The sequence below is a fragment of the Rousettus aegyptiacus genome, unplaced genomic scaffold (genome assembly GCF_014176215.1).
Source record: "Rousettus aegyptiacus isolate mRouAeg1 unplaced genomic scaffold, mRouAeg1.p scaffold_m13_p_5, whole genome shotgun sequence".
In the NCBI taxonomy this organism is placed as follows: domain Eukaryota; kingdom Metazoa; phylum Chordata; class Mammalia; order Chiroptera; family Pteropodidae; genus Rousettus; species Rousettus aegyptiacus.
The window spans coordinates 88449679-88473252 of NW_023416308.1; the positions used below are offsets into that span (position 1 = coordinate 88449679).

At 35.0% G+C, this 23574-nt stretch overlaps 2 protein-coding genes, 2 non-coding genes and 1 pseudogene across 4 annotated transcripts in view; all 5 read right to left on the bottom strand.

Annotated features, from left to right (window-relative positions):
- Positions 1 to 1523: 1523 nt before the first annotated feature.
- On the bottom strand, positions 1524 to 1644 carry LOC118603281 (annotated as a pseudogene).
- Positions 1645 to 3403: 1759 nt separating this feature from the next.
- RPS13 (ribosomal protein S13) lies at positions 3404 to 6349 on the bottom strand. The gene is made up of 6 exons (XM_016139537.2): positions 6237 to 6349; positions 6044 to 6092; positions 5774 to 5852; positions 4605 to 4774; positions 4097 to 4197; positions 3404 to 3481 (listed from the first exon to the last, which is right to left on the bottom strand). The coding sequence occupies exons 1-6, from the start codon at positions 6257 to 6259 to the stop codon at positions 3448 to 3450; spliced, it is 456 nt and encodes a 151-aa protein (XP_015995023.1). The 5' UTR covers positions 6260 to 6349; the 3' UTR covers positions 3404 to 3447.
- On the bottom strand, positions 3669 to 3759 carry LOC118603259. The gene has a single exon (XR_004951141.1). It is a non-coding gene; the product is annotated as a small nucleolar RNA SNORD14 (small nucleolar RNA).
- LOC118603258 lies at positions 4933 to 5022 on the bottom strand. Its single transcript, XR_004951140.1, has one exon. It is a non-coding gene; the product is annotated as a small nucleolar RNA SNORD14 (small nucleolar RNA).
- A 3115-nt stretch (positions 6350 to 9464) lies between the features above and the next one.
- The window catches only part of PIK3C2A (phosphatidylinositol-4-phosphate 3-kinase catalytic subunit type 2 alpha), an 86118-nt gene continuing 72008 nt past the window's right edge, over positions 9465 to 23574 (bottom strand). The window contains exons 24-33 of the mRNA XM_016139536.2: positions 20822 to 20991; positions 20136 to 20292; positions 19335 to 19444; positions 17290 to 17497; positions 16028 to 16152; positions 14948 to 15065; positions 14790 to 14862; positions 14337 to 14449; positions 14123 to 14248; positions 9465 to 12592 (exon numbers count right to left, since the gene is read on the bottom strand). Coding sequence (XP_015995022.2) covers positions 12410 to 12592; positions 14123 to 14248; positions 14337 to 14449; positions 14790 to 14862; positions 14948 to 15065; positions 16028 to 16152; positions 17290 to 17497; positions 19335 to 19444; positions 20136 to 20292; positions 20822 to 20991 — 1383 coding nt within the window. The 3' untranslated portion in view covers positions 9465 to 12409. The remainder of the gene's footprint in view (positions 12593 to 14122; positions 14249 to 14336; positions 14450 to 14789; positions 14863 to 14947; positions 15066 to 16027; positions 16153 to 17289; positions 17498 to 19334; positions 19445 to 20135; positions 20293 to 20821; positions 20992 to 23574) is intronic.

A 23574-nucleotide genomic window follows, 5' to 3' on the forward strand; every position in this document is an offset into this window, starting at 1 on the left:
AGATGGAAGAACAGGGTAATTACTAAAATATTCTATGTAAGTACATATTTATAGAAATTAGGTATAGAATCACATTAACAATATATAATCACAGAAATGTAAACATAAAAAGTTTTTTTAACCATAAACTATCATATAACTATGAGGATTCCAAGTGAAGAGGTATAAATTAGAAGCCAAGAAATCATAGTATATTTAGAGCAATTCCACTTCTAAGTATATGTCCAAAGGAAGCAGAAACAGGGAATCATAAGTACATTTACGTGAATGTTCATAGCAACACTATTCAAAATAGCCAAAAAGTAGAACCACCCAAATATTCATCAACTGAGGCATACATAAACAAATTATGGCATATACATACGTGAAATACTATTATCATAAAAATGAAATACTAATACATGCTACAATGTGAATGAACCCCAAAAAACATCATGCTAAGTGAAAGCCAGACATAAAAGGTCATATATGACTCCACTTATATGAAATATCCAGAATAGGTAAATCCATGGGAACAGAAAGCAGATGAGTAGTTTGCCACAGGCTGTGAGGGTGGGAGAATGAGGAGGAAATATGAATATAGGGTTTCATTTGGGGGTGATAAAAATGTTTTGGAACTAAACAGGGGTGCTGTTTTGCACAGTATTAGGAATTTACTTAAGCCATTGAATTTTTCACTTTGAAGTAATTTTATGTGAATTTTACCTTAGTTTTTTAAAAAAGGAATGTTATTTAGAAATGAGGTATATTATATGTCAGAGAAACAGCTGAGGTGATATTGGTCACCCTAGATGACAGGCTGCAACAGGCAAAGGACAGTTCTTAGTTAAGTCTTGTAAAATGATACATTTGAATCCATATTTATGCATAATTTCAATTAAAAGATAGTAAGATAAACACCTGTCACTTGAAGGTGATTTTTAAAGGAAGAGAATAATTGAAGGAAAACCTTCAAATCTGAGGTGCTCACATATGGATAGATTTGGACAAATAAGATCCATATGCTGATTCCAGCTGTGTCAAATATACAAAGAAAAAGCATATGGAAACTTTTGTTTAAAAAGGAAGAATATCTCAGTCTGGAAGACAGATGAAGACCACACTATATTAAACGGAAAGGAGAAACAAAAAATATATTTAAATACATTAGACTGATTCATTAAAAAAATAAAAAGATCATTAACAAAAATCATTAGAGACAGTATCAATAAACTTCTTAAACTTCAACAGCAAAAATACCATAAACAAGATCAAAATTTGGGGAAAATATTTGTAGCACACGATAAAGGGTTAAGAATAACAATGTTCCAAAAAAGAAATTGGAATTGGGCACTGGTAGCCAGTTCAACAAAGACATGATACTCATCAGTAACCAAAGTAAAACAGAATAATGAGGATCAGTCTTTTAATATTTAAACAATTAAAAAGGATTTATTTTGAAAGGATGTGAAGAATTGACATTCTCATGCATTTTTAGTGCTTATCAGTACACTTTTGAAAGGCAGTTTTGCAAAATATACAAAAAACATATGCTAAAGAGCCCTCTTTCCTTAACGCTTCACAAATTTGGTGTCATCCTTGTTCAGGGGCCTTGCTAATCTCTGTGTTGTTCCGATTTAGTCTATGTGCTGCCGAAGCAAGCACCAAAGATCCCATTTCTAGGAATTTATCTTGGGATAACTAGAAGGTAAATTAGAACACATAACATATTGAATAAGTATCCACAAGTTAAAGATTATAGAATGATACATGTAGCATGATATCCATGTGCAAATGTGTGATTAGCAGGTCATGAAGGGATGTTCAGTAAAGAAACTGTCGTCTCTTGAATCATTTACCTACTACCATGTATTAAGTACCCATGTAATCCTCACAATTTAGAGCTTGAGAATCTAGACCAGCTAAATCACACAGCCTGAAAGTGGAAGGGCTGTTTCTGAAATCCAAGTTTGGTCCCTCTGCCCACACTCAAGTTTTTATATTTTCTTACATTATCATCAAGTATGTTACTTTTTTGAGGCAGCGAAACATATAGTCTAACACTTGCAGTAGTTCTGTTGATTTGATGGCAAGAATTTTAATTATGTAAATACCCCTTATAATTTAAAATCTAGAGATGATTTGAAACATCTTATGTTCCACCTACAGCTGACTAGTTTTTTGTCCAGAACCATCAATATCCAATACTTGCCTAGCTATGTAAGGCTTGCAAAGAATTATGCTGTGTGTTTCCTTGTTTTACTTGTTCATCACTTTTAAAGATGTTTGCCTTATCATCAGTTCATTTCTTGGTTTATGATGGTTAGCCACTTCAAGATATGAACACAAAAGCAGCAAGGATAAAAATTTACATCTAACACTAGGTAAGAAATGGGCAAGATACTGAGACTGTTTCCACACCTGTCTCCCATATTTGTGAGGAACTAGGAACGGGACCTGCATACCCAGCACAGAACACATACTGCTGGGTAGGTGAATATATGGTCTTAAAAAACAAGGTAACTTGGGTGTCTGTACCTCCTGACCCCAACACCCAACAGGTTATCAATGCCAGTTATGATACTGGTCTCTTGAATACAAAGACTCTGCCTAGTCGTGTGATTTCAAACACAACTTTGATTACTACTTAGTATAAAGCTTAAGTAAAACACTTAATATTATTAAATATAAACTTAGAAGGTGGTTCATACAAATGCCCTGCTTCAATTTTTTCTGCATCCCGAAGAAGTATGGCTTTGTAAAGCAGCCAGACATGCAACTTATCATTTGCTGGTCTTACAACCTTGAACAACTCACTCCAGTAGTTTAGAATTGCCTCTTTCGAACAGTGATACCCAATATCCTGACATTTATCTTAACCCATCCAAAAGTTGCAAGGCTCAGGGACCTGAGTTCACCTCACAGTTCTTCCCATTTCCTCTGCTCCAGATGGAACTGTGCTTGTACTGTTTAATGAATCATCATACTCATCTTCCTCATCTTAAAACCTCTCCACCAAGTCAGGAGGGACTTCCTCCTGAGGTCCCTCCATACTAAAGATGTACCTTCTCCAGACACTTTCATGTATATTTCTGATACCACGCCATGGATAACATCACAGTTCTACTTAAGCATTTAATATCAAACGTGTCAAGAAACATTTTTGCCATGACAACAAAATAACGGTCACTATTACTTCCTAGTTTCTTCCAGCCTCGCCATACAGCAACCACCTATGAAGTTAAACTGTTCAACTTGATGAAATTATACTCATGCAATAATGTTTATGATGGTTAGCCACTTCTTATTGCTTCCTGTGGAATTATGTAGTTCTAATTCTGCTGAAACATTCCTACATCAAAAAAGAGCAACACATAAAAATCACTGATGCACATTTTTTAAGGGAAAGAAACACAAAATATGCTTCTAGTTAAACAATGGCTTTATTGCTTAAGTACATAGACAAATTTATGCAACCAGGGCAGAGGCTGTGGATGATTCGCTGAAAAGGAAAAAAAGGGGAGGGGAGAAGACTGGATTAATACAGGTTCTTCATATTCATCCATAGAACTTCCAAGCTGATGAACTTATTTCCAAACAGCTTAAATAAATCCCAACGGTATTAAATGCACAGAACTGCTTAGTTCCTCAATCGGTTTTTTGCACTCAAGCAAAATGAATTAAGATGCTCACTCAGACATCCAAGGAAGAACTGGCCAACATAAGGAAAAACCTTTCTGGTGGAAACTGCGAATGTTTGGAAACCAATCATCATAGCGAGCAACTGATGCAAAAATAAAGACAACATAAACACCTGGGAACAGTGGTACCAAATGAAATCTTACCCACTTTCTATGTACAAGTGATTCAAAGGGCTTGTTCCTGTTCTAAATCAGGGGTCTGTAAACCACGGCTCTTTGCTTGTTTTTGTAAATAGTTCAATGGAACATAACCATGGCCCATTTGTCTATGTATCAACTATGGCTGTATTCCCACTACAATGACAATTAAAAGAGTAGCTGACCATATAGCCACGACCTAAAACATTACTATCAGTCCTTCTACTATATTTACTATCTGCCTGACTCCTGTTCAGATTAACAAGGTTGATACTTACTATTTCCAATTAGGGGGGAGGACTCGTTTGGTCTTATAATATCGAGCCAACCGATGAATACGGCTCTCAATCAAAATCAGACGGAATTTAGCATCCTTATCCTAAAAATAAAAATAAAATTCAAGAAAACCACCCAAAACAACTAAACATTATCAAACGTTGTTTAACAAAGGAATGTATAGACACCATACACTTTAAAGAAAACAGTTACCCTGTAAAAGAATCACAAGCCAGAGTTCATGAGGCTACAGTAAGTTCTAAAGAGAATTTAATGTTTCCAGCAAGACTGAGTAGGATTTGAAAACTCAGCAAATAAAAGACCTCAACATTTTAACTAATACTCTGTCTCTAGAGGAGCCAAAGACCCCCAACCCCCAAATCTTTTCTGGTTGAATTTTTATTTCAAAGCAATTAGTGTGACTAGTTTGTGCCCTAAGCCACCTTAGATAATTTAAATCAGATGCATCATATTTTATTAAAATAAGTACAAGCAGTCTTAGTCTCTTACCTTTCTGTTCCTCTCAAGATGCTTTCGAACAGCAACAGCTTTCTTAATTAAATGGTAGAGATCCTCGGGAAGATCAGGAGCAAGTCCTTTGGACTTAAGAATTCTCAAGATTTTATTGCCTGTCACAAAACGTACTTGTGCAACACCATGTGAGTCTCTCAGGATCACACCTGGCAAGGGATAATAAGTATAAATTCCCACACCAAACACACAAACTGGAATATGTGATGTCAAGGTTCTGAGATCAAATCACTTTTCAAGTTTCCTATCTGTAAAATGAGGCTTCCTATAATACATCACATAAACCAACATGAGAATTCCCACAAGCTCACTCAGACATCCAAGGAAGGTTTACCCAACACTAAGGAAAACCCTTCTGGTGGAAACTGCGAATGTTGGAAAACCATCATCACAGTGAGCTTGATGGATAGGATAAAGAAGCTGCTATCAGTGAGATTCCTGCTATGTATATCTGTTCAATTAAAACCAGTTTATTAATATCAGAATTTCTTCTAAAAATTTTATGTATTTTAAAAAAATTCTCAAAATAACACGTCTGACTACTGGATAGTCTACTATTTATTTCCTATTGTGTGTGATACCTCCATTAGATAATAAACTCCAGAAGAGCAGTTATTTTGCCCGTTTACAACTCCAAATAAACTTGTAAAGTCTCACACGGCTGAGGTTCAAACCATATCTAAATGTGGCAAAAGTGTGACAAGCACTAAGTAGCCAATCCCAACTCCTTCACTGAAGAGGTGTGACTTGGGGCTACTTATCTAGCTACACTGTACGTCAGTTTCCTCAACTGTTAGGATGAGGAAAACTACTAGTATTTACTTGAAAAATATTGCTGTCAGAATTAAACGAGATCAATATATGTAGAACAACATAAAACAATGCACTCAGGAGAGTGCCCAGGCCATAGTATATATACTCATTAAATTTTGGCAAACGTTTTAATGATTTTATCGTTTTCTGAATGAGAATTTGAGATTTCAACAAATGAAGGCTAGGTCTCAGCCATCAACAGTAAAGACAGAAAAAAAGACAAGATTTTTAAAACACGTATAGAACACATTTACCACCACCCACCCCCCGGGGGGCCTTTTTCAGTAAGTTACACGAGGCCAGGCGGAAGGGGCTACATCAGAGAAAACACTCACCGATTTGTGAGGGAGTCAGCCCCTTCTTGGCCAGTTTGTAGATCTGCTCCTTCACGTCGTCAGATGTCAACTTCAGCCACTATTGGTGGAAAAGAAAGCGGCCTTAGATCGAGAAACCAGGGATGGTCCCTAAACACAGCGATCCCTCCACTCAAAGTCGTGAACCTCATGCACACATGGCCCTTATGGCCCCATCCCGGCGCCACGTCCGCCGAATCACAAATGGTACCCTCCTCCCCCATCTCCCCCCGGTCACCGCACGCTACTTACTGTGGGGACGCTGCGGCGGTAGGGCAGGGCCGACTGGGACAGGCCCTTCCTGGGGAAAGAAGCAGTCTTGAGGTGAGTGGCCGCCCGTGCCACAGCAACTCAGGTCATCCCCTGGACCCGCTGCCCACACTCCCTCCTTTCGCCCACATCCCCGCAGCACAACCCTGCAACCCGCTGGGAAACCCGAGCTCACCCGGGAGCATGCATGCGACCCATGATGGCGGCGGACAGGCAGCGAAAAAGAGAGCGAAGGCTGCGAAACCGTAGGAAGCCACCCAGCACGCAGGAAGTGACCTCACACGTCCCCGCTTCCTCGTGTGCGAGAGGCGGAGCTACGCTGCGTGCATGGCTCTTGGGGACCGCGTGACTACATATCCCGAAATGCATTTCAATGTAGTAGCAGATTTCTCTGTCAACGGAACCACATATCCCATCATGCATCGGTCATTGGGGCGGCTGGTGGCTGGAGTGGGGAGTTTGAGTCCTCTTCCAGTCGGTACTGTGCCCTTCTGAAAGTACTGCCAGAAGCAAGCTCTTACAGATTGGAATCCTGAACTGGGAGAGGGCGTGGAGCAGAGACAGCTGCAGGGGTTAGTGGACTTAGTCCCTGTACTAGGAAAGGCCGTTATCTGCGCCCCCACCCCTAAGCGAATTTGGGTGCCTGAAGTTCAGCCATGTACAATTGTTCGTTTATTCACCAGTGCCAGTCCTTACCTTGGCACTAGATACCGACTGTCTCTGCCCTTAATAAGTTCTTAGGTACAATACCATGGTGATATGTGCTACGCTGTAATTAATAGTAATGGCTACCTGGATTCGTGTGTGTGTGTGTGTGTGTGATTTGGATCAGGTAACTTAAACACATGAATTTTTTAAGCATTGCTGGAATGAATTGCCTTCAGCCCCTGACTTATTACAGTGGAATAATTGAGGGATGTCTATGATGTAACCAACCCCAATGATGGATTGTTTTGAGACTACTACTTTGGTTAAAAAAAAAAAAAAAAAATCAGTTATTAGAAAGACCATACTTTTCTAGTAAGGATATAGGAATGTCAACTCAAATATTTATTCATGGAATAGGAATTATAACTATTATGTCAGGGGTTTGGTTGTCATATTTAAACCTTCCACTAGTTTTTAATTCACCTTATCTGGCCATGTTTGTATAAATATCAGATAAGATATGTAGTCGAGTGTGTTGAACTTTAATCAAATGGTGTTTACCTTTTATTAAGCCAACCCTTATTGCCTTGATATGTGGCATGCTTTTTTGGGAACTTTTATAAATTGGAAACTTGACTTTTTACAATTCTACTACCTAAATCATTATTAACACAATTATTAAAGGCAGAGGTTCAGTGATCAAATGGTTTTAAAAAATTGATTATATGAACTTTTATACTTTTGAGGTAACATTTAAAAACCATAAAATTTGCTATTTTAACCATTTTAAAGCATACTTCAGTGTCTTTTAGTATGTTCACAATATTCGGTAACCATTACCACTAATCAGGAGTTTTCATCACACCGAAAAGTAGCCTTGTACTCTTTAAGCAATCACTCTCCAGTCTCCCCTCCCCCACAGCCCCTGGCTCCCACTAATTTGATGTCTCTATGGATTTGCCTATTCTGGATATTTCATATAGATGGAATGTGAGCTTTTGTGCGTGGTTTCTCCCATTAGCATAATATTCATGTTGTAAGATATATAAGTGCTCCATTCTTTTTTATGGCTGAATATTCCATTGTATGGATATATAACATTTTATCTGTGCCTTAGTTGATGGACATTTGGCTCATTTGTACTATTTGGCCATTTTGAATAATGACCTGAACATTTGTGTTCAAAGTATTTGAATACCTGTTTTCAAATCTCCTTGAGATTTTATACACACACAGTACGTAAATTTCTGTATCATAAATAACTTTTTGAGAACTGCCAAACTATTTTCCACAGCAGCTGCACTGTTTTACATTCCCACCAGCAATGAATGAAGGTTCCAAGATAAACAAAATGCGATAAACTTCTCTACATTCCTACATCTCTACATTCCTACACTCGTTTTATTCTAGCCATGCTAGTGGGTATAAATAGTAACTTATTGTAGTTTTGATTTTTATTTCCCTAATGACTAATGATGTTGAGCATCTTTTCAGGTGACTGTTGGCCATTTTGGAGAAATGTCTGTTCAGTCCTTTGCCTGTAAATAAATTAGGTGGACTTTCTGTTGTTTTTAAGTTTTTTATATTATAATCCTAGATACCAGACCCTTATCAGATATATAATTTGTGACTGTTCTCCCATCATGTTGTCTTTTTACTTTATTAATGGTGCCTGTCCTTTGATGTACAATTTTAATTTTGATGAAGCCCAATTTATCTTTCTTTTTTTGCCTGTGCTTTGTGTCATATTGAAGAAACCCTTGTCTCATCCAAGGTTACAGAGATGTACATCTATGTTTTCCTCTAAGAGTTTATAATTTTAGCTATGTTTAGGTCTTTGATCTATTTTGAACTAATTTTTATATATGTTTTAAGAGTTCTACTTCATTCTTTTGCATGTGATTATCTAACTGTCCCAGCACCATCTGTTGAAAAACTTTCCTCATTGATCTTGTCAGTGTTGTCTTTACTGAATCATGATTCAAACAAAAATAACCAAATAGTTGTTCTAGAAATGAAAAATACGACCACCAAAATTAAACCTCAATGAATAGGTTAAACAGTTGACAGAAGTAGTAAACTGGAGAAGCCATAATAAATTATTCAGAACTGAAGCTACTGATTCATAAATAATCCTAAATAGAAAAAATAAAGATATCTACACCTAGCCACATCTTAGTTAACATAGAATCAAAATTGTTGAAGGTTTATGATGGATTCATTCATGGAGTTCATTATACTGTTGTCTGATTTTATATGTCTAAAATTTACATGATAAAGAGTTTCAAAAGAGTAGGGGTGAAATAAAGTTTTTCCTCCCCCTGACAGAAACTGAGTTCATCACTCCAAGAGAAACTGGCTCTAATTGTATCTGGACCCTTTTACATGTTATGGTATAGTAGTAGAAAAATCTACATTTCCCTGTTATGTAGATAGGTCTATAACATGGCTGTTCCTACACTATTTAATATTTAAATAAACCACCGAAAACCAGAGGCCATACTCACAAAAGCATTTCACTTCCATAAAATGGTGACGGGGCTCTAGGAAAGTGGCATCTAGACCTTCGAAGAACAACACTTAAAAATAAGACACTATTTGGGCATCTTTAGGGGCAACTGACAGACCAGTTCTGAAATTCAGGATTACTTGACCCCAATAAACTCCTGGGTGAGATGCAAAGAACAGCAACAGTGAGCTCAAAGTGTTGGATCAAAATGTTACTATAGTGACGAGGAAAGAAATAATAACAGAGTTCCTTTATTCCAGAAATATTTTAATACAATCATAGTACAGTTATAAAGTCACATTCAATCCACTGAATGAATATATGCAAGGTTATTAATAAAAATATACATCTTTACTCACTACTTTAATAATTAAAGGGTTTGGTTCTTACAGATAAGACTAATTGCCATATTCATTCATACTTGCACTGTTAGTCAAACAGCATGTAAGTAAATCTATGGATCAAAGTAGTGTGACTAAAGTCCTTTTGATCTGAAGTCTAAGTATCAAAATTGAATGTTTTCTTTTTTAAAATGCCACAATATTTGATTCCTAGAAAAAGTTAACCAATTTAAGGCAAGATATCAAAACTTTTATATACAACTTTAATTTGAAAAGATAAAAGAACACTTCATAAGAGATCACTCGTGCTCTAACATTTAGCTACCTACTGATGTTTATAAAGGCAGTAATAAAAAAGTCAGTGCAAGTTCTACATTGGGTTCCTCAGTAGAGAAAATAATAGGTTCTTGGAGTAAACCATTATTTTCAAATCCCAAAACACTGCAAGGGGAAAGAATTCTTCTGGTGCAGGACTTACATGTAGTATAATTATTTTTTACTTGATAAAGATAGATATAAAACATTGTGATATACATAAAAATTAGTGTCTTGGCCAGTTTATTTAAACTTTTGTTTTATTTACTTTAATGCAAGCTTTAAAAAATGTTACAAAAACACAACTGATTTAAAATCTATTGATAGTAGTAGTGCAAAGAGGCGCCTCTGTCCCTTTTTAAATTTTTTTTTTTTTTTTTTTTTTTGGTAAGGGCTGAAGATTAGCGTTTCACAAAGAAATAACTTATATTAAAATATATGTAAAGGGTGTGTGTGTTTTTTTAATGACCAAAGAAGGCACAAAACAGTTAAACTAAAATATTACCATTTGTTCTGAACTCTAGTTAACTGTACAGCAGTAATCATAATATATACTTTTAAATAAGAATCCAGATTTCTTGTAACTGAAAAGTAACACCACATTTTCTAGCTCTAGTATTTGTGTTAAGAGATGCTGCATTAACTGACTGCAAACAGGCAGTATACGTTGAGTTCAATTAAAAATGACCTTTTACAAAAACCATACTTTCTTTTTACAGTGGCTAAGTAACAACTCATGGAATGGAATTAGGTCTCAAATGCTTAAGTGAAGACACCTAGTATTTCTTTACATTTGCAAAGCTACTTACACACTTTAAGAAAATGTTAACTATTATGTGGGAAAACGAAATAAATGGTGGTGCTTTGTGCTGCATTTTAATTAATGTATTAAATAGACAACACATTTGAACATTTTTAAAAAAGATATTTATATATCATGCTAACGGGGGGTGTGGGGGAGTGTTTCATAAAAATGGACCATAGTGTTAGGCACCAAAAATTTCAAGTTTTTTTTTTTTTTTTCAGCCTGTCCCACTGATACATCCTCATGTCTTCTATTTCTGTTCTGCAGGTATCACCATTTTCATTAACTATTTGCACAGTTCACAAAAATTCTGTTCCGGACAACTGAATTGGAGATTGTCCTTTCTTGGTATTCTTCATTGTTTATTTTGTCATCTCACAGCACCTAGATTGCTACAATCTCTATTACCATTTAAAAAGTGATTTTCTATTTTAGCCATGAGAATTGATATATGTATATATTTATCCAAACTAAACACATACTAGCTGTGAAGTTGAATGAATAAAAATGAATCTTAATGATTACTTAGAATAATTTCGATCGTGTCCCTTATGGTTCTGGGTGTCATTATATTAAGAAATTTATGTGAATGTACAATGCTTACAAATATAAGTAAGACAGCTTAAAAGACAAACTTTGCTATAAAAGTCTACATTAATACTCAGTCTGGACCCTAGAATTCTTGTCCTGGGGCTCTTGTGAAGAGTCTGCCTACTAATGGAGTTCTCCTACTAAACAGGAATGGGCACATGGATAAACAATTTTCACTTGTTTAATGAGAGAGTGGAGTATAGATATATGGAAAGGAAACTACCAAACTTCAACTCATACTCCTAGGAATAAATGTAGGATTATAATGGAATGAAGGAATTTAGTGTACAGCTAGCTACATCAAGGAATCTCAGTTACCTGGCAACAAAAACATAAATGAAATGGCTGACTGTTTAACTATGTCACACATCAGAAGCAGAGAAAATGACATTTCTATGGGAAAAACACTAGTAAATGTACATAGTTTCTTGTCTTCAGTAAGTTGAAAGTGAGTGAAAACTACTTACTAATTAGGTATCGAGTCAGGAAAAAAATCAGAATGAAGTGCCAGGAACCATATGAAGTTAAGGCACCATTATTTACAACTTCAGTGACTGGCACTTAATTCTGAAAAAGGCTTTAAAGACATGAATAATATAAATCAATATTATTTCCCCCTACTTCTATAAGATACTTAGTAGTTCTTAACATAACTATTATTTGTGCTTTGCTTTCCGGCCCTGTGAATAGCAGCTGCATTTTATGGTAACATCCTGCACCTTTCCTTTCCTTTGGTGTCTGTGAACACGCACAGTGGTAAAGGCTATAGAAGGTGCAAAAACTGGAAACAAACAGGTTGTGTCTGTGTGAGAAACAATGCAAAACAGACCAGACTAAAGCTATTACTCAAGAGAGGATTAAATCCTTCACCAACTCCAAGTCTTTTTTAGGACTTATTATATATTAAGTTTAGGGTTTATAGCATTCTATATAATGACTTAAAAAGGCAATGGCTTCAACAAATTCATGTTAGGTGACTGTTGGTCCAACACGTGTGTTGAAATGCAGCAAGTACATTTACTTCATAATTTCTATCCAAGTATAAAAATACTATACAAAGTTCTCGTGTGTGCACGCGCGCGTGTGCAAGCACACACGTTTTAAATGTTCTTACTTCCAAAGCTCACAAATTCGCTAGCTTACAAATAGGTTGCTGCAGTCAGCTGATACCACCTAATCGTCTCTTTGCTCAAATTGAAATCTTTCAAAGGCAGGGTTATTCCACCCAAGAAAAAATTCTCCCGCAGAGATTCCGCGCTGAGTACACTTAGCTGAAGTTTTCTCTGTCTTAGGGTTTCTTTGCTATATCCACTGTACACAAGCTACAGCAAAGGCAAAGCAAACAAACAAAGTTACAAATTGTTTGGTTTCTTGGATTATTTTAAGTAAAAACATAAGTGAAATTATTGCTCAAAGAGTAACTATAATTAATGACTAATTATGACACAACTGATGGGATTTGTCTCAGATTTTAATTTCAAGAGTCTTAGATTGTGTTATTATTCCTCTGAGTGACACAGGAATACATGAAGTAGAAAATTATTAGTGGCTGAAAACTAAACTCATGTTTTTTCAGAGATGGAGGTATGAATAAGGGAAAAGAAATTAAAAGGCAGCATGCATTATTAAGATGATCTAATAGCTGGGGGAAAAAAGCATGGAAAGAAGCAAGCTGGGATAACAATTAGATTTAACAAAAAATGAAGGATTAAAATTTCCCTTTGTTATCTATTTTCTGTTGGATTTTATTTACCATTTAATGCTAATTCCTGATAACCATAATGTAATGCAAACACACTAGTTATAAATGCACTACAGCAAAATCTGGAATGTTGAAAAGCTACGCTCCTTCCAACACTACATTCAACATTTTGGTTGTGTTTTTCAAGAAAGCCTCACCATAACTTCTGAGAAACATCACCTTAATTTTGTCCTTTATACTGTTTGACTGAAAGAACTAAAAAACTGACCACATTTCATTTTCTTGAAACTAGAACACTAACTTGAAAAAAGCCGATATTACTAATATCCACAAATAATGCAGTGTTTATGCTAAAGAAGTAGCTGACTCAGGCAGGGTTAGTGGATTTTAATAGATGATTACGTTTATAAATGACCATGAATAGCTGAGCAAAGAAAGCCACAGTTCTGCTCCACATTGTTCAGCTGATGCTTTGCTTACTGCTTTCAGTTAGGAGCACTCTGCATTAAGAGGGTCATTGGCAGGCCAAAGCAAGTTAGGAGGATGATTTTCAAACTACATTGTATCAAGCAATGTAAAGGTACTGAAGATGTTTTAAAAGAATAAACAGGAAAAGGCAAAAACATATCTTTGACTATAAGAAATAAAAACGACAACAACGAAAGAATAAACAGGAGGGCATTTCAACTTCAATAATGTGAAAGGCTACCATATAGAAAAAGAATAGTTCTGTGTGGTTCCAACAGGTACAAGTGAGACTCACTCACAGATGCCAGCTACAAGGAGGGAAGATTTCAGCTTAGTATAAAAAATAGTCTAAGAATTGGAGCTGCCCCAAACAAATTGTATGATCTGGAAATATTTCAGCACAGACTGGGCATCCCCTTCTTAAAAACGTTGTAGAAGGGGTTCAGGCACTGGAAAGGCAGTGGAATAATGGCCCCTTAAATCTTCTTAAAACCTAAGGTCTATGATTGGGGGCTCAATTCTGCATCACTTTGTTAAACAGCAATGGACTGCTATCAATTTGCTTTACTAGTACAATAAGTAGTTCAGCAAATGATATCTAAAAAATTTCAATTTAAAGTGTTTAAAATTTTAAATCTCAGAACAACAGATCTAGGAAATTTTAGAAATGATTTTAACTTACCATTTCATTGAATGTTGGATTCCTAGTTTTTCGTGAAATTTTGGTTTTACGTTTGGATGTTTTGTGGGTATCCGGAAGTAGGTATGTTTTGACATATGGATTTGGGTCAGCCCCATCTTCAGTAACCTATAAAGAAAAAGCATTCCCTTAACAATAATGCTTCCTACCGAGGAATGGGTTTCCTCTATAATCATCACTATTTATAATCACTCACAAGATCTTTGATGTGCATCACCATGATGAAAAGAGTACCATTTCGGTAAGAGACAGATAATTTCACTGCTCCTCCTATCTGGCCTGGAGTAGGAGGACTGAAGGGACTTGCATCTGAAAATATAAATATGTTCATCTTTATTTTACTTGCAGTGGTTCAAGCTGCAACAAAAAATCTTTGCTTTTACTCCATACCATGACATGTGGAGTGATAAAAAAGGTAAAGAACCTGGTAGACCACTGGATATATAATATAATTCTTTGGTAATCACATTCTATTAGGAAAATTATATTTAGAAGTAAATAAACTGGCTTTAAAAAAAAAATACCCTCCTCCCATTCTCACTGGACCATAGCCAGGAACCCCACTGTCACTACCATATTCACTGAGAAGTTAAAGGCTTGTAGGCTATAGGGAAGCCATAAACTATCAATAAAGAGAAAAAAATCTCACCTGCAGACCTAGCTATTCCTTCGGCTTTCTCATCACGGAGTAAAGGGTGAAAAAAAGTACAAACAAGATCACACTAAGATAGAACAGGAAAAAGATCTGTTAGTTTAAATATTATATAGCACGAAAACAGTATATTACTTTTCAGTTAGGACAGTCACCTCTGCTACGTCTGTTGAAGCACTCATCAAACTTTGTAAGTAACTGTTTAACTCAATTTTTCTTTTGGCTGCTACATCTTTTATGTGTGTTCTTCCTAGAACCATTCTATTAGGAAACCTATAAAAGAAAAACAATAACAGGGGGGGATTTAAATTATTTCATCTGGAAGTATTTATAGAATCAAGTATATTTTACTTAAAAATATACCTTTTATATACTTAAATACAAAGTAGTTTCAATCCACTATGAAGTAAATTTTATGATTTTGCTTCCAAGTACTAGAGCTGAAATAGTTTAAGTATCCATTATCTTTTTATGAACATAGGTACATAAGGTACATGCTTTTGCTAATTTGCTATATTATTTCTTCTCAAGATTATTCACAAATATTTTATGCAGATCTTATCCTCCAAAATAATCATTACTCAATCAGCCATGGCTATTGTAGCTAGATATCAGTTAAAATCCACAAAGGACATGGAGCCCAAATCAAGATATTGAAAATAAACCCTGATACCCACTTTGCTTCCTCTTTACTCTTGAAATCTAGTATGAGAAGAATTTAAGCAACTTGAAGAAATCTACTGGTCATTAGCTACATTAAAACTGAGGGTTTCCAAAGGGTATCAGAAACAAAACTAAGCACTAAGATTCCGATTAACAGTCTCAATGCCTCAGCTTTTTATTTTTCAGGAGCTCAGTATAACCATAATAGATTATTTCTGCTGTGATTTAAAATCTGACTTTTTAAAACCAGGATTCCAAATTATTATCTTGTGTTGCTTACTGTGGTAGAGACAACAAATTTAAAGCTTCACCTAAAATTAGAAAGCTGGAAAATTCTGTATTTTTTAAGTTTAATACCTTGATCATTTATTCATTTACTAATTCAACAAAAACTGTTACTTGTCTATGTCTAGTACTATATTACACCCTTGTGATACAAAGAAAATTAAATTACATATGGTCCATAGTACTTTACTAAGTCTTAAGTTATCTTACAAAGCTTTTGACCCATACTTGATAATAAAGAAATTTCTTCCTATAAAAAAGGATAAATGTACATAGATAGAACATACCCTGGTAACTTCCAAAGTGGAAAAATAATACTGAGCTTGTTGTGAAGTTCCTGAAACTCGTCAAATGTTCGGAACACGAATGATGGCTCAAGCTGCCCTTCCCTCAAAATTCGGACTACATAAATCTGAAAAGAAATCACACCCAAATACATTAGATTCATAATAAAACTTTTCCTGACAGAAAGAAAATGTATAGCTTGACAGTGATGTGTGATCCAAGTGCTTTTAACTTGGTAATATACATGTCACCAATAGGAAAGAGCAAATATAAAACTCATCCTATTTGCAGCACATCTAACTACATTCTAAGGGTGATCTTTACCATTGTAAGATATAGAAATAAGAACTGGAAAGTGAAAGTCATTTTATTTCCGAGATTAAATATAATAAATGTACTTCCCAAATTTATAAATTTAGTGCATTTCCAATGAAAATATTAAGTTCATTTAAGAGAGTAATAAGAAAAAACAAAATTTATGGCAACTGGGATATTAGGGAAAACTTAGCTTGTGGGATATAAACTATTATAAAATCAGTACAATACTGATGCATAAAGAGTCAGATATAGCTACAGAAGAAATAAATTCAGGGATACATATATATAGACTTAGTGTATTTAAAGGTAGTTTTATAAACATTGTGGGGAGGAAATGGAGTGCTCAATAAAATGGTGTTAGGATAAAATACTCAGCAAACATACAAAAATTTACTAATAATAAAATAGTAAAGTCACTTTCTAAAATTCATCAATTTGTCAAAAATTTTAAAGACTGAGTGCTGCAAAGTACTATCCGACAAAAATGTTAGCACATGGTAAAAAATAACAGCAAAAAATGATGATAATGCTATACTATACTACTAGGAAGGGCGCACTGAAGATCCTGTTTTTCAAAAACAAACTATGTGTTTGTAATATAATACTGTATCCCTGGACAGTGGAATGAGAATTTTACTTTATATGTGTTTGTATTTGTTCAATTTGTTACAATGAGCAAGCTTTACCCTTGAAATTAAGAACAAATTGAAGATAAAAGGTACTACCCTTTCAGTTTTGTCCCTGAAAAGATGAATATCATTTGTCTCAGGATTTTGAAGCAAATTTACCAAGAAATAAATACCAAAAACAATTATGGATGCTCCAAATACATTTATTTATTTTTGGATCATAGGTAGAAGTGTGAAAAGAACAAATGTTTGAAACTTTGTAGCAGAGTCAGCAAAGGGAGTAGGAAAGGACAACAAATACAAAAAACCAAACTTACATAATGTTTATCTGGGTTGTATTTCTTATGGTAAGTGAAAACAGAGACTTCCTTTATTCGACCATCTTGTCTAAAGGAGTAAGTTTTGGGTGAAAATGAAAGGATGGGTTCATCATTGGAAGGAAGACCAGTAAAACGAAGCTGAGCAAGGTTGTGAATGAAAAAGTTAAACTTTGTAGCAATGTTTCCCAAACTTGATTCAATCAGCCTACAAAAATAATCAGAAAGAATGTTAACAGTAAATGTTCATGAGAACATATACATGCTCAATTCTTTTAACATAATAAAAGATGAAAAAAATTAAATCTTTTAAAATATTAAGCAGATTTTCACTTTGCCAAGGATTCTCTTTGTTCTACAGGCCAAAAACCCGTTAAAATATATCTCATCCCAAAGAAAAGAGAAATTTAGCCCAAGAGTTGCTATTCCATCCTGCTCCACTGTCTCCAAGAAACGATGTTTGGATTTCTTGAGCCCTCTGGAGTCCAATAGGAATTAAAAACTATTGAGGACAGAAGATGATTGGTATAATGCCAAAAATATTTCATTATTTTATTCCCTTGTAATAAATGGGGTAGATGACAACTAGACATGTATAGAAGGAAGCATCCAGAGTAATCCAAATATTTTAAAATCTCTTCTATCAAATAATAGAATCTGGTATCAGAGTCCTTCTTCAGATAATTCTAACTTCCCTCAGGAAAAGAAGTTTTGACAGAAGAGGGAATTTGGTGGGAATAAATTTGGAAGGCAAGCCTAGATAAAACATTTAAGGAAAGCAAAGAAAACAAGTCTCAGAAACAGGATAAAGGAATCCAGAAAGAGAAAAGAGATTCAAAAAGTGACAGAACCTCACACAAAGGTTTTTGCTTTGCTTTGGACTAAATATTGTGTCCCCCAAAATTCATACATTGAAGCCTCAACCCTATAGGGCTATATGAACTTAGTAATTAGGTTACTGATATCATAAGGGTAGAGCCCTGATCCAACAAGATTAGTGTCCTTAAAAGAAGAGACAAGTAATCTGCTTTCTCATACTATCTCTTTTATGCAGGAAAACAGCAAGAAGGCAGTCAGTTGTCTACAAGCTAGAGCCCTCACAGGAAGCAAATCCACCTGCACCTTGATCTTGGACTTCCCAGCCTCCATAACTATGAGAAAATAAACTTTTTTTGTTTAGGCCATCTCATCTATGGTATTTTTTTATGGCAGTCCAAGCAGACTAACATATGCCTGCTTTACAGCTTTGCCCAAAGGAACCAACAAATCTATTAAAAATAAAAAAAAAAGACTCCATCAATACCTAAATTATCAAGATTAGTTTGGAAGGCTATACAAAAGTCAGCTTCCTTTAATTCAATTCAGCCTAGAGTCTTGAGACTAGGAAAGTCCAGTCCAGTGTTTTCTACCTCTTCTCCACAGAGAGGAAGAAAGCAAGAGAAAAAAGGAAAAAAAGAACATAAGCTTGTGTGCCCCTCCCTGCTCCAGCATTATGATGAGGTGGTACTAGCCAGTGAGCAACCTGATTAGCAGACATTTAGAACATATTTTCTAGGAAGACCTGCCTTTAAAGCAATAATAAAAAATTCAAATGCAATCATTGGTATATGTGTTTAAAGTACTACATTAAATGACAATTTACTACAGCAGTACTGCAGAGTTCGCCATTTTAATAAAGCACTTAAGGTATCAATTAAAACTGTTATGGCAGAATCCTCAAAAGTAGATTAGTACAGATATCATATTAGGGAAAAAAACCCTTATATATGGCACTGCATAAAATATGTTTCACAGAAATAGTTCATAAATGAGATGTTTATAATTGAAATCATATCTAAATGAACCTTGAGATCGTATTTTGAGGGAAAAAATGTATTATAAATTCTGTTGCAAATTCTTTATACTTATTTGCTAAATAAATTTTTAACCTACTATTTGCTAATACTGTGAATCAATGTTTTCCTATAAATCAGAATTTTGATATAGCATTTGTTTATACTAAGGAAAACATAGCAAAGCTGACTTGTGTATTTAACATGCCTTACCTAGTAAAGAAAATTGTAGCTTCTGCATCTGTAGTTTGAGGTTGAAGTGCATCTCTAACGTATTTCAAATCTTGAATACTTGTAAGTTCTGGTAACCCTGAAGGAATCATCTATAGAAAGAGAGAAAAAAGAGTTTGCAAGTTAAATTTTTTTAAAGTCTTTTTTCCACCCTTCCTTAAAAGCTGCCAGGTAATCAGAACTAAAGCAAACAAAAACAATCAGTTTTGAGGAGGTTGTTAGTATTTTAGAAATCTAAGTGATTTTCTTATAAATGAAAAAAAATTGAAGCCAAAGAAGTCAATTGTTGGAAGTCACAAAGTCAGTTTATGCAATTAAAGCTGTAAAATTCAGACACTTTGTCTAGCACTCTGTTTTTACATCAATTTTAGTCATAATCACAGTGGGGGTTTTTTGTTTATTCTTACTTTTTACTTAATATATATCCAGAAAAGTACAGAGACCTTAAGTGTACAGGTTAATGAATGTTCACAATCTTAACACACCCAGATCGAGACACGAAACACCTACCAGCATCCCAGACGGCCCCCTCAGGGCCCTTTTAGGTTACTCCTCCTCCTCACCTGCAGAGGAACTACACTTTAACCTTATTTTTTTTAATAATTTGTATAAATGGTGTCTGATATACTTCATGTAACAATTTTTAAATATGTTGGTAATAATATATCTGACATTTGAAACTAGTAAATTTAATTCCAAAATCACAAAGGATACTTTTTAAAAAATTGAAACACAGAAGCATTAATATAAAATAAATTAAATCCTTTTAAAGAACAGAATTACCAGTGAAAGGAGGTTAAGAAAGAGGTTTGTTTGCTTTCTTATCAAGTTGTAGGCCTGACAGCAGAGGTCCACAAACAACTGGAAACGAATGGTGGGCTTTTCACCCCCGTTGATGACATATGCCATATCAGAGGTCAGCACAAAAGGAGCCCGATCCCTATTTAAAAAGAAAGTACAAATATGATATTTTTTATGGAAAATAGTCACACAGTGTTATTGTTATTACATGGTTATTGAGCTAAGCTATCTGAGTCATAGCAATTTCCAACTGGGAAACAGCACCAGGCAGTTTTGAATTTGCTAATTCTTAAAAACTCACATTTTCGGGAAAATCATCAGAACTTATATATGGTGATATTTACAAGTCCACAAACCCAAACAGAGATCAAATAGTAGTTACAAACATAGAGAAAAATTTTGTGTGTATTGCCATTATACGAATGGGAACTTTTCCAATAGGTACCACTAACTAGATAAAATACACATTAATTCACTTCAGCGAAGGTTACACACACCTACTCATTCTTGTAGTAAAGTCATCTCTTAGGGCTTTTTTCATCCCCAGTTATGCTCAAAGGGCGCTACAAGGCAACAAAGAACAGCAAGAAAAAAGGCAGGGTTTGGGACATTAATTTGTGAAATAGGAAGCACCTCTTCTTCAGCAACAACGATAACAATACTAGTACCTTCTGAAGCTACCAAACATCTGTGCGTGGCCCAAGAACTTCCCAAAGTCAATGTGAAACATGTGTCCTGTGCTTCGAAGCATTATGTTGTCATTGTGTCGATCGCAGATGCCTAAAACATAGGTGGCTACACAGCATCCAGCACAAGAATAGATAAAGTTCTCAGAAGCCTAAAATAAAGATATAAAAGTTTTAGGAAAAAAAAAAAAACTTGTGTGTCCAATGAAAGGATTTTATTGGACAAAGCAGCATCAATTTTTATCTAATAAGAAGCACATTAATGTTTGAATAATTCTTTACAGGAAGAAAAATTCCATTTAATCTAACGGATTAGCTGACACATATTATCAGTAAAATCAAAAACAAAAGTCTTCTAAGTTTCTTCTTTGTTTGAGTTGGCGACAGCATCTTCTTAGGTTGTCATGACATGTAAATCATGAAAAAGTTCCCAAATAGAAACTGAGGGGCTGGCAGGAAAGGAAGCTGACCCATAATTCTGCACATGGGAGTTTAGGAGACTTTAAGATTATGTGCTTCAAGAAAAATATATACTCTAATTTCTATTTTGAACTTAAATTGTTAACTGTATCTGTTGTTTCAGAAAATGGCTAATTCTATCTACAATAAAAATTTAAGTGGCTACATATCTGAAAAGATACGGATGGCAGGCAGGGTGAGGAAGAGAAAGTTCCTTCCCCAGGTGGAGTGGTCCAGAGCCCAAGAACGGACTGTGCCCAAAGAAAGACCAAAGGAAAAGTGATCCAAGTCACCATGGAGACAAAAAAAGCTGAATACCTCAGAGTGGACAAGAAAAGAAGGGCAGAGACTGAAGCAACAATAAACCAAAGAACATTTATTACAGGTAAGAGGCTGATGATGACAGGAAAGAAAAAAAATTTTAAAGGGGCAGAGTTACAGAGATTAAAGTCATTCATCACTCTTTTAAAACACTATTGTAATTCATTTTCTCAGTAGCTTATAAACTGGGTTATGGTAACAAAAGCCAGTCTTTTCATATTTGGGGAAAAAAACCCTCACCCTTCTAAAGGTAGTTATTATCCCTTCTCTCTAGCTTTTATTTTTTTAATAGGCAGAGATGCCACTAGGCCTTATGTAGGTATGTGGTGCTGCATTTGAACATTTTTTAAGCATCGTGTTTGTGGAACCTTGCTCTTCACAGGCTCTGCTGCTTATCACAAATAGTAACATTGGGACGAAAATTAACCAGAATAAAAGAATATTTTCCCTTTTTCCAGCTTGTAGGGAAGGCATGTGTAAAGAAAGTCAGCTTATATCTTTAAACATCCAGTAATACAATTAATGTATTTTGTTATCCATGTGTCATTTGTTAAGTTTCTCAAAGCTGGGAACCTTCTTTTATTTGAGTCCTGCCTGTCCTGGGGATTAAATTGCTAACATAGTATCACAGAAGGATACAGCAAGATGCGTACAATGAATATTTTAATCTAAAGCATGTGCATTTAGTTTATTCTTAGGATACTACATTTCTGAATAGAGCAGTCATATGGCTCTACATACCCATGTGGTTAATTTTACTCTTTTTAACACCCAGCTTTGAAATATAACAGACAATGAGTTCCTCATATTTACACTGTACAATTCAATGAGGTTTTTTTCAATTATAGTTGGCATACAATAATATATTAGTTTCGGTTGTAAGCAGTGATTTGAGATCTATATAACTCACAAAGTGATCACCCCACTAAATCTAGTGCCCCTCTTCCCCTTACATATTTATTACATTGTTAACTATTTTCCTTATGTTACACTTTGTATCTCCATGTATATTTTGTAACTATCCATTTGTACATCTTAATCCCTTTGCTTTTATCACCAACCCTCAACCCCTCTCATCTAGTAGCCCTCAAAATAGTCTCTGTATCTATGAGTTTATTTCCATTTTTATTGTTGTTGTTTTGTTCTTTAGATTCCACATGTATGTGAAATCATAATATTCGTCTTTATCTGAATTATTTTTCATCATAATACCCTCCAGGTCCATCAAGGCAGAATCTTTTTCCATCCCTTTCCTTTTAGTCTATGTGTCTTTTAATCTAAAGTAAGTTTCTTGTAGGCAGCATATGTAGGGGTCTTGTTTTCTTATCCATTCAGCCACTCTATCTTTTGGCTGGAGCACTTAATTCTTTTCCATTTCAGGCACTTGATAGGAATGCAGTTATTACCATTCTTTATTCATGTTTTTGATATATATTTTTTTTTTCTTAAAGAAGTCCCTCCAACATTTCCTGCACTACTGACTTGGTGTTGATAAATTCCCTTAGCTTATTTCTGTCTGGAAAGCTCTTTTATTAGTCCTTTGACTCTAAATGATAGCTTTGCTAGATAAAGCATTCTTGGTTGTTAATTTTATTCTTTAATTCCCCCCAGCAATCATTACTAATGATGATGACAATGATAGCAAATGTTTACATACCATTTATCACAAACCAGGCACTGCATTACTCTTTGTTTCTCTATTACTCTCTTGATGGTACATGTGTGAGTATGTATATGTATATATGTATATGGTAACCCATTTAAAATCTCACAACAAACCAATGAGTAGGTACTATTATTGCCATTTTACATATGAATATAAAATACAGAGAGGTTATTTGCCTAAGACCACATAATTGTTAAGTGGCAGAGACAAGATTCAAACCCAGGCAACGTGAATCCACTGTGTTATAGTCCCCCTTACTAAGCAAAGCACATATGAGCCAAATGCATAA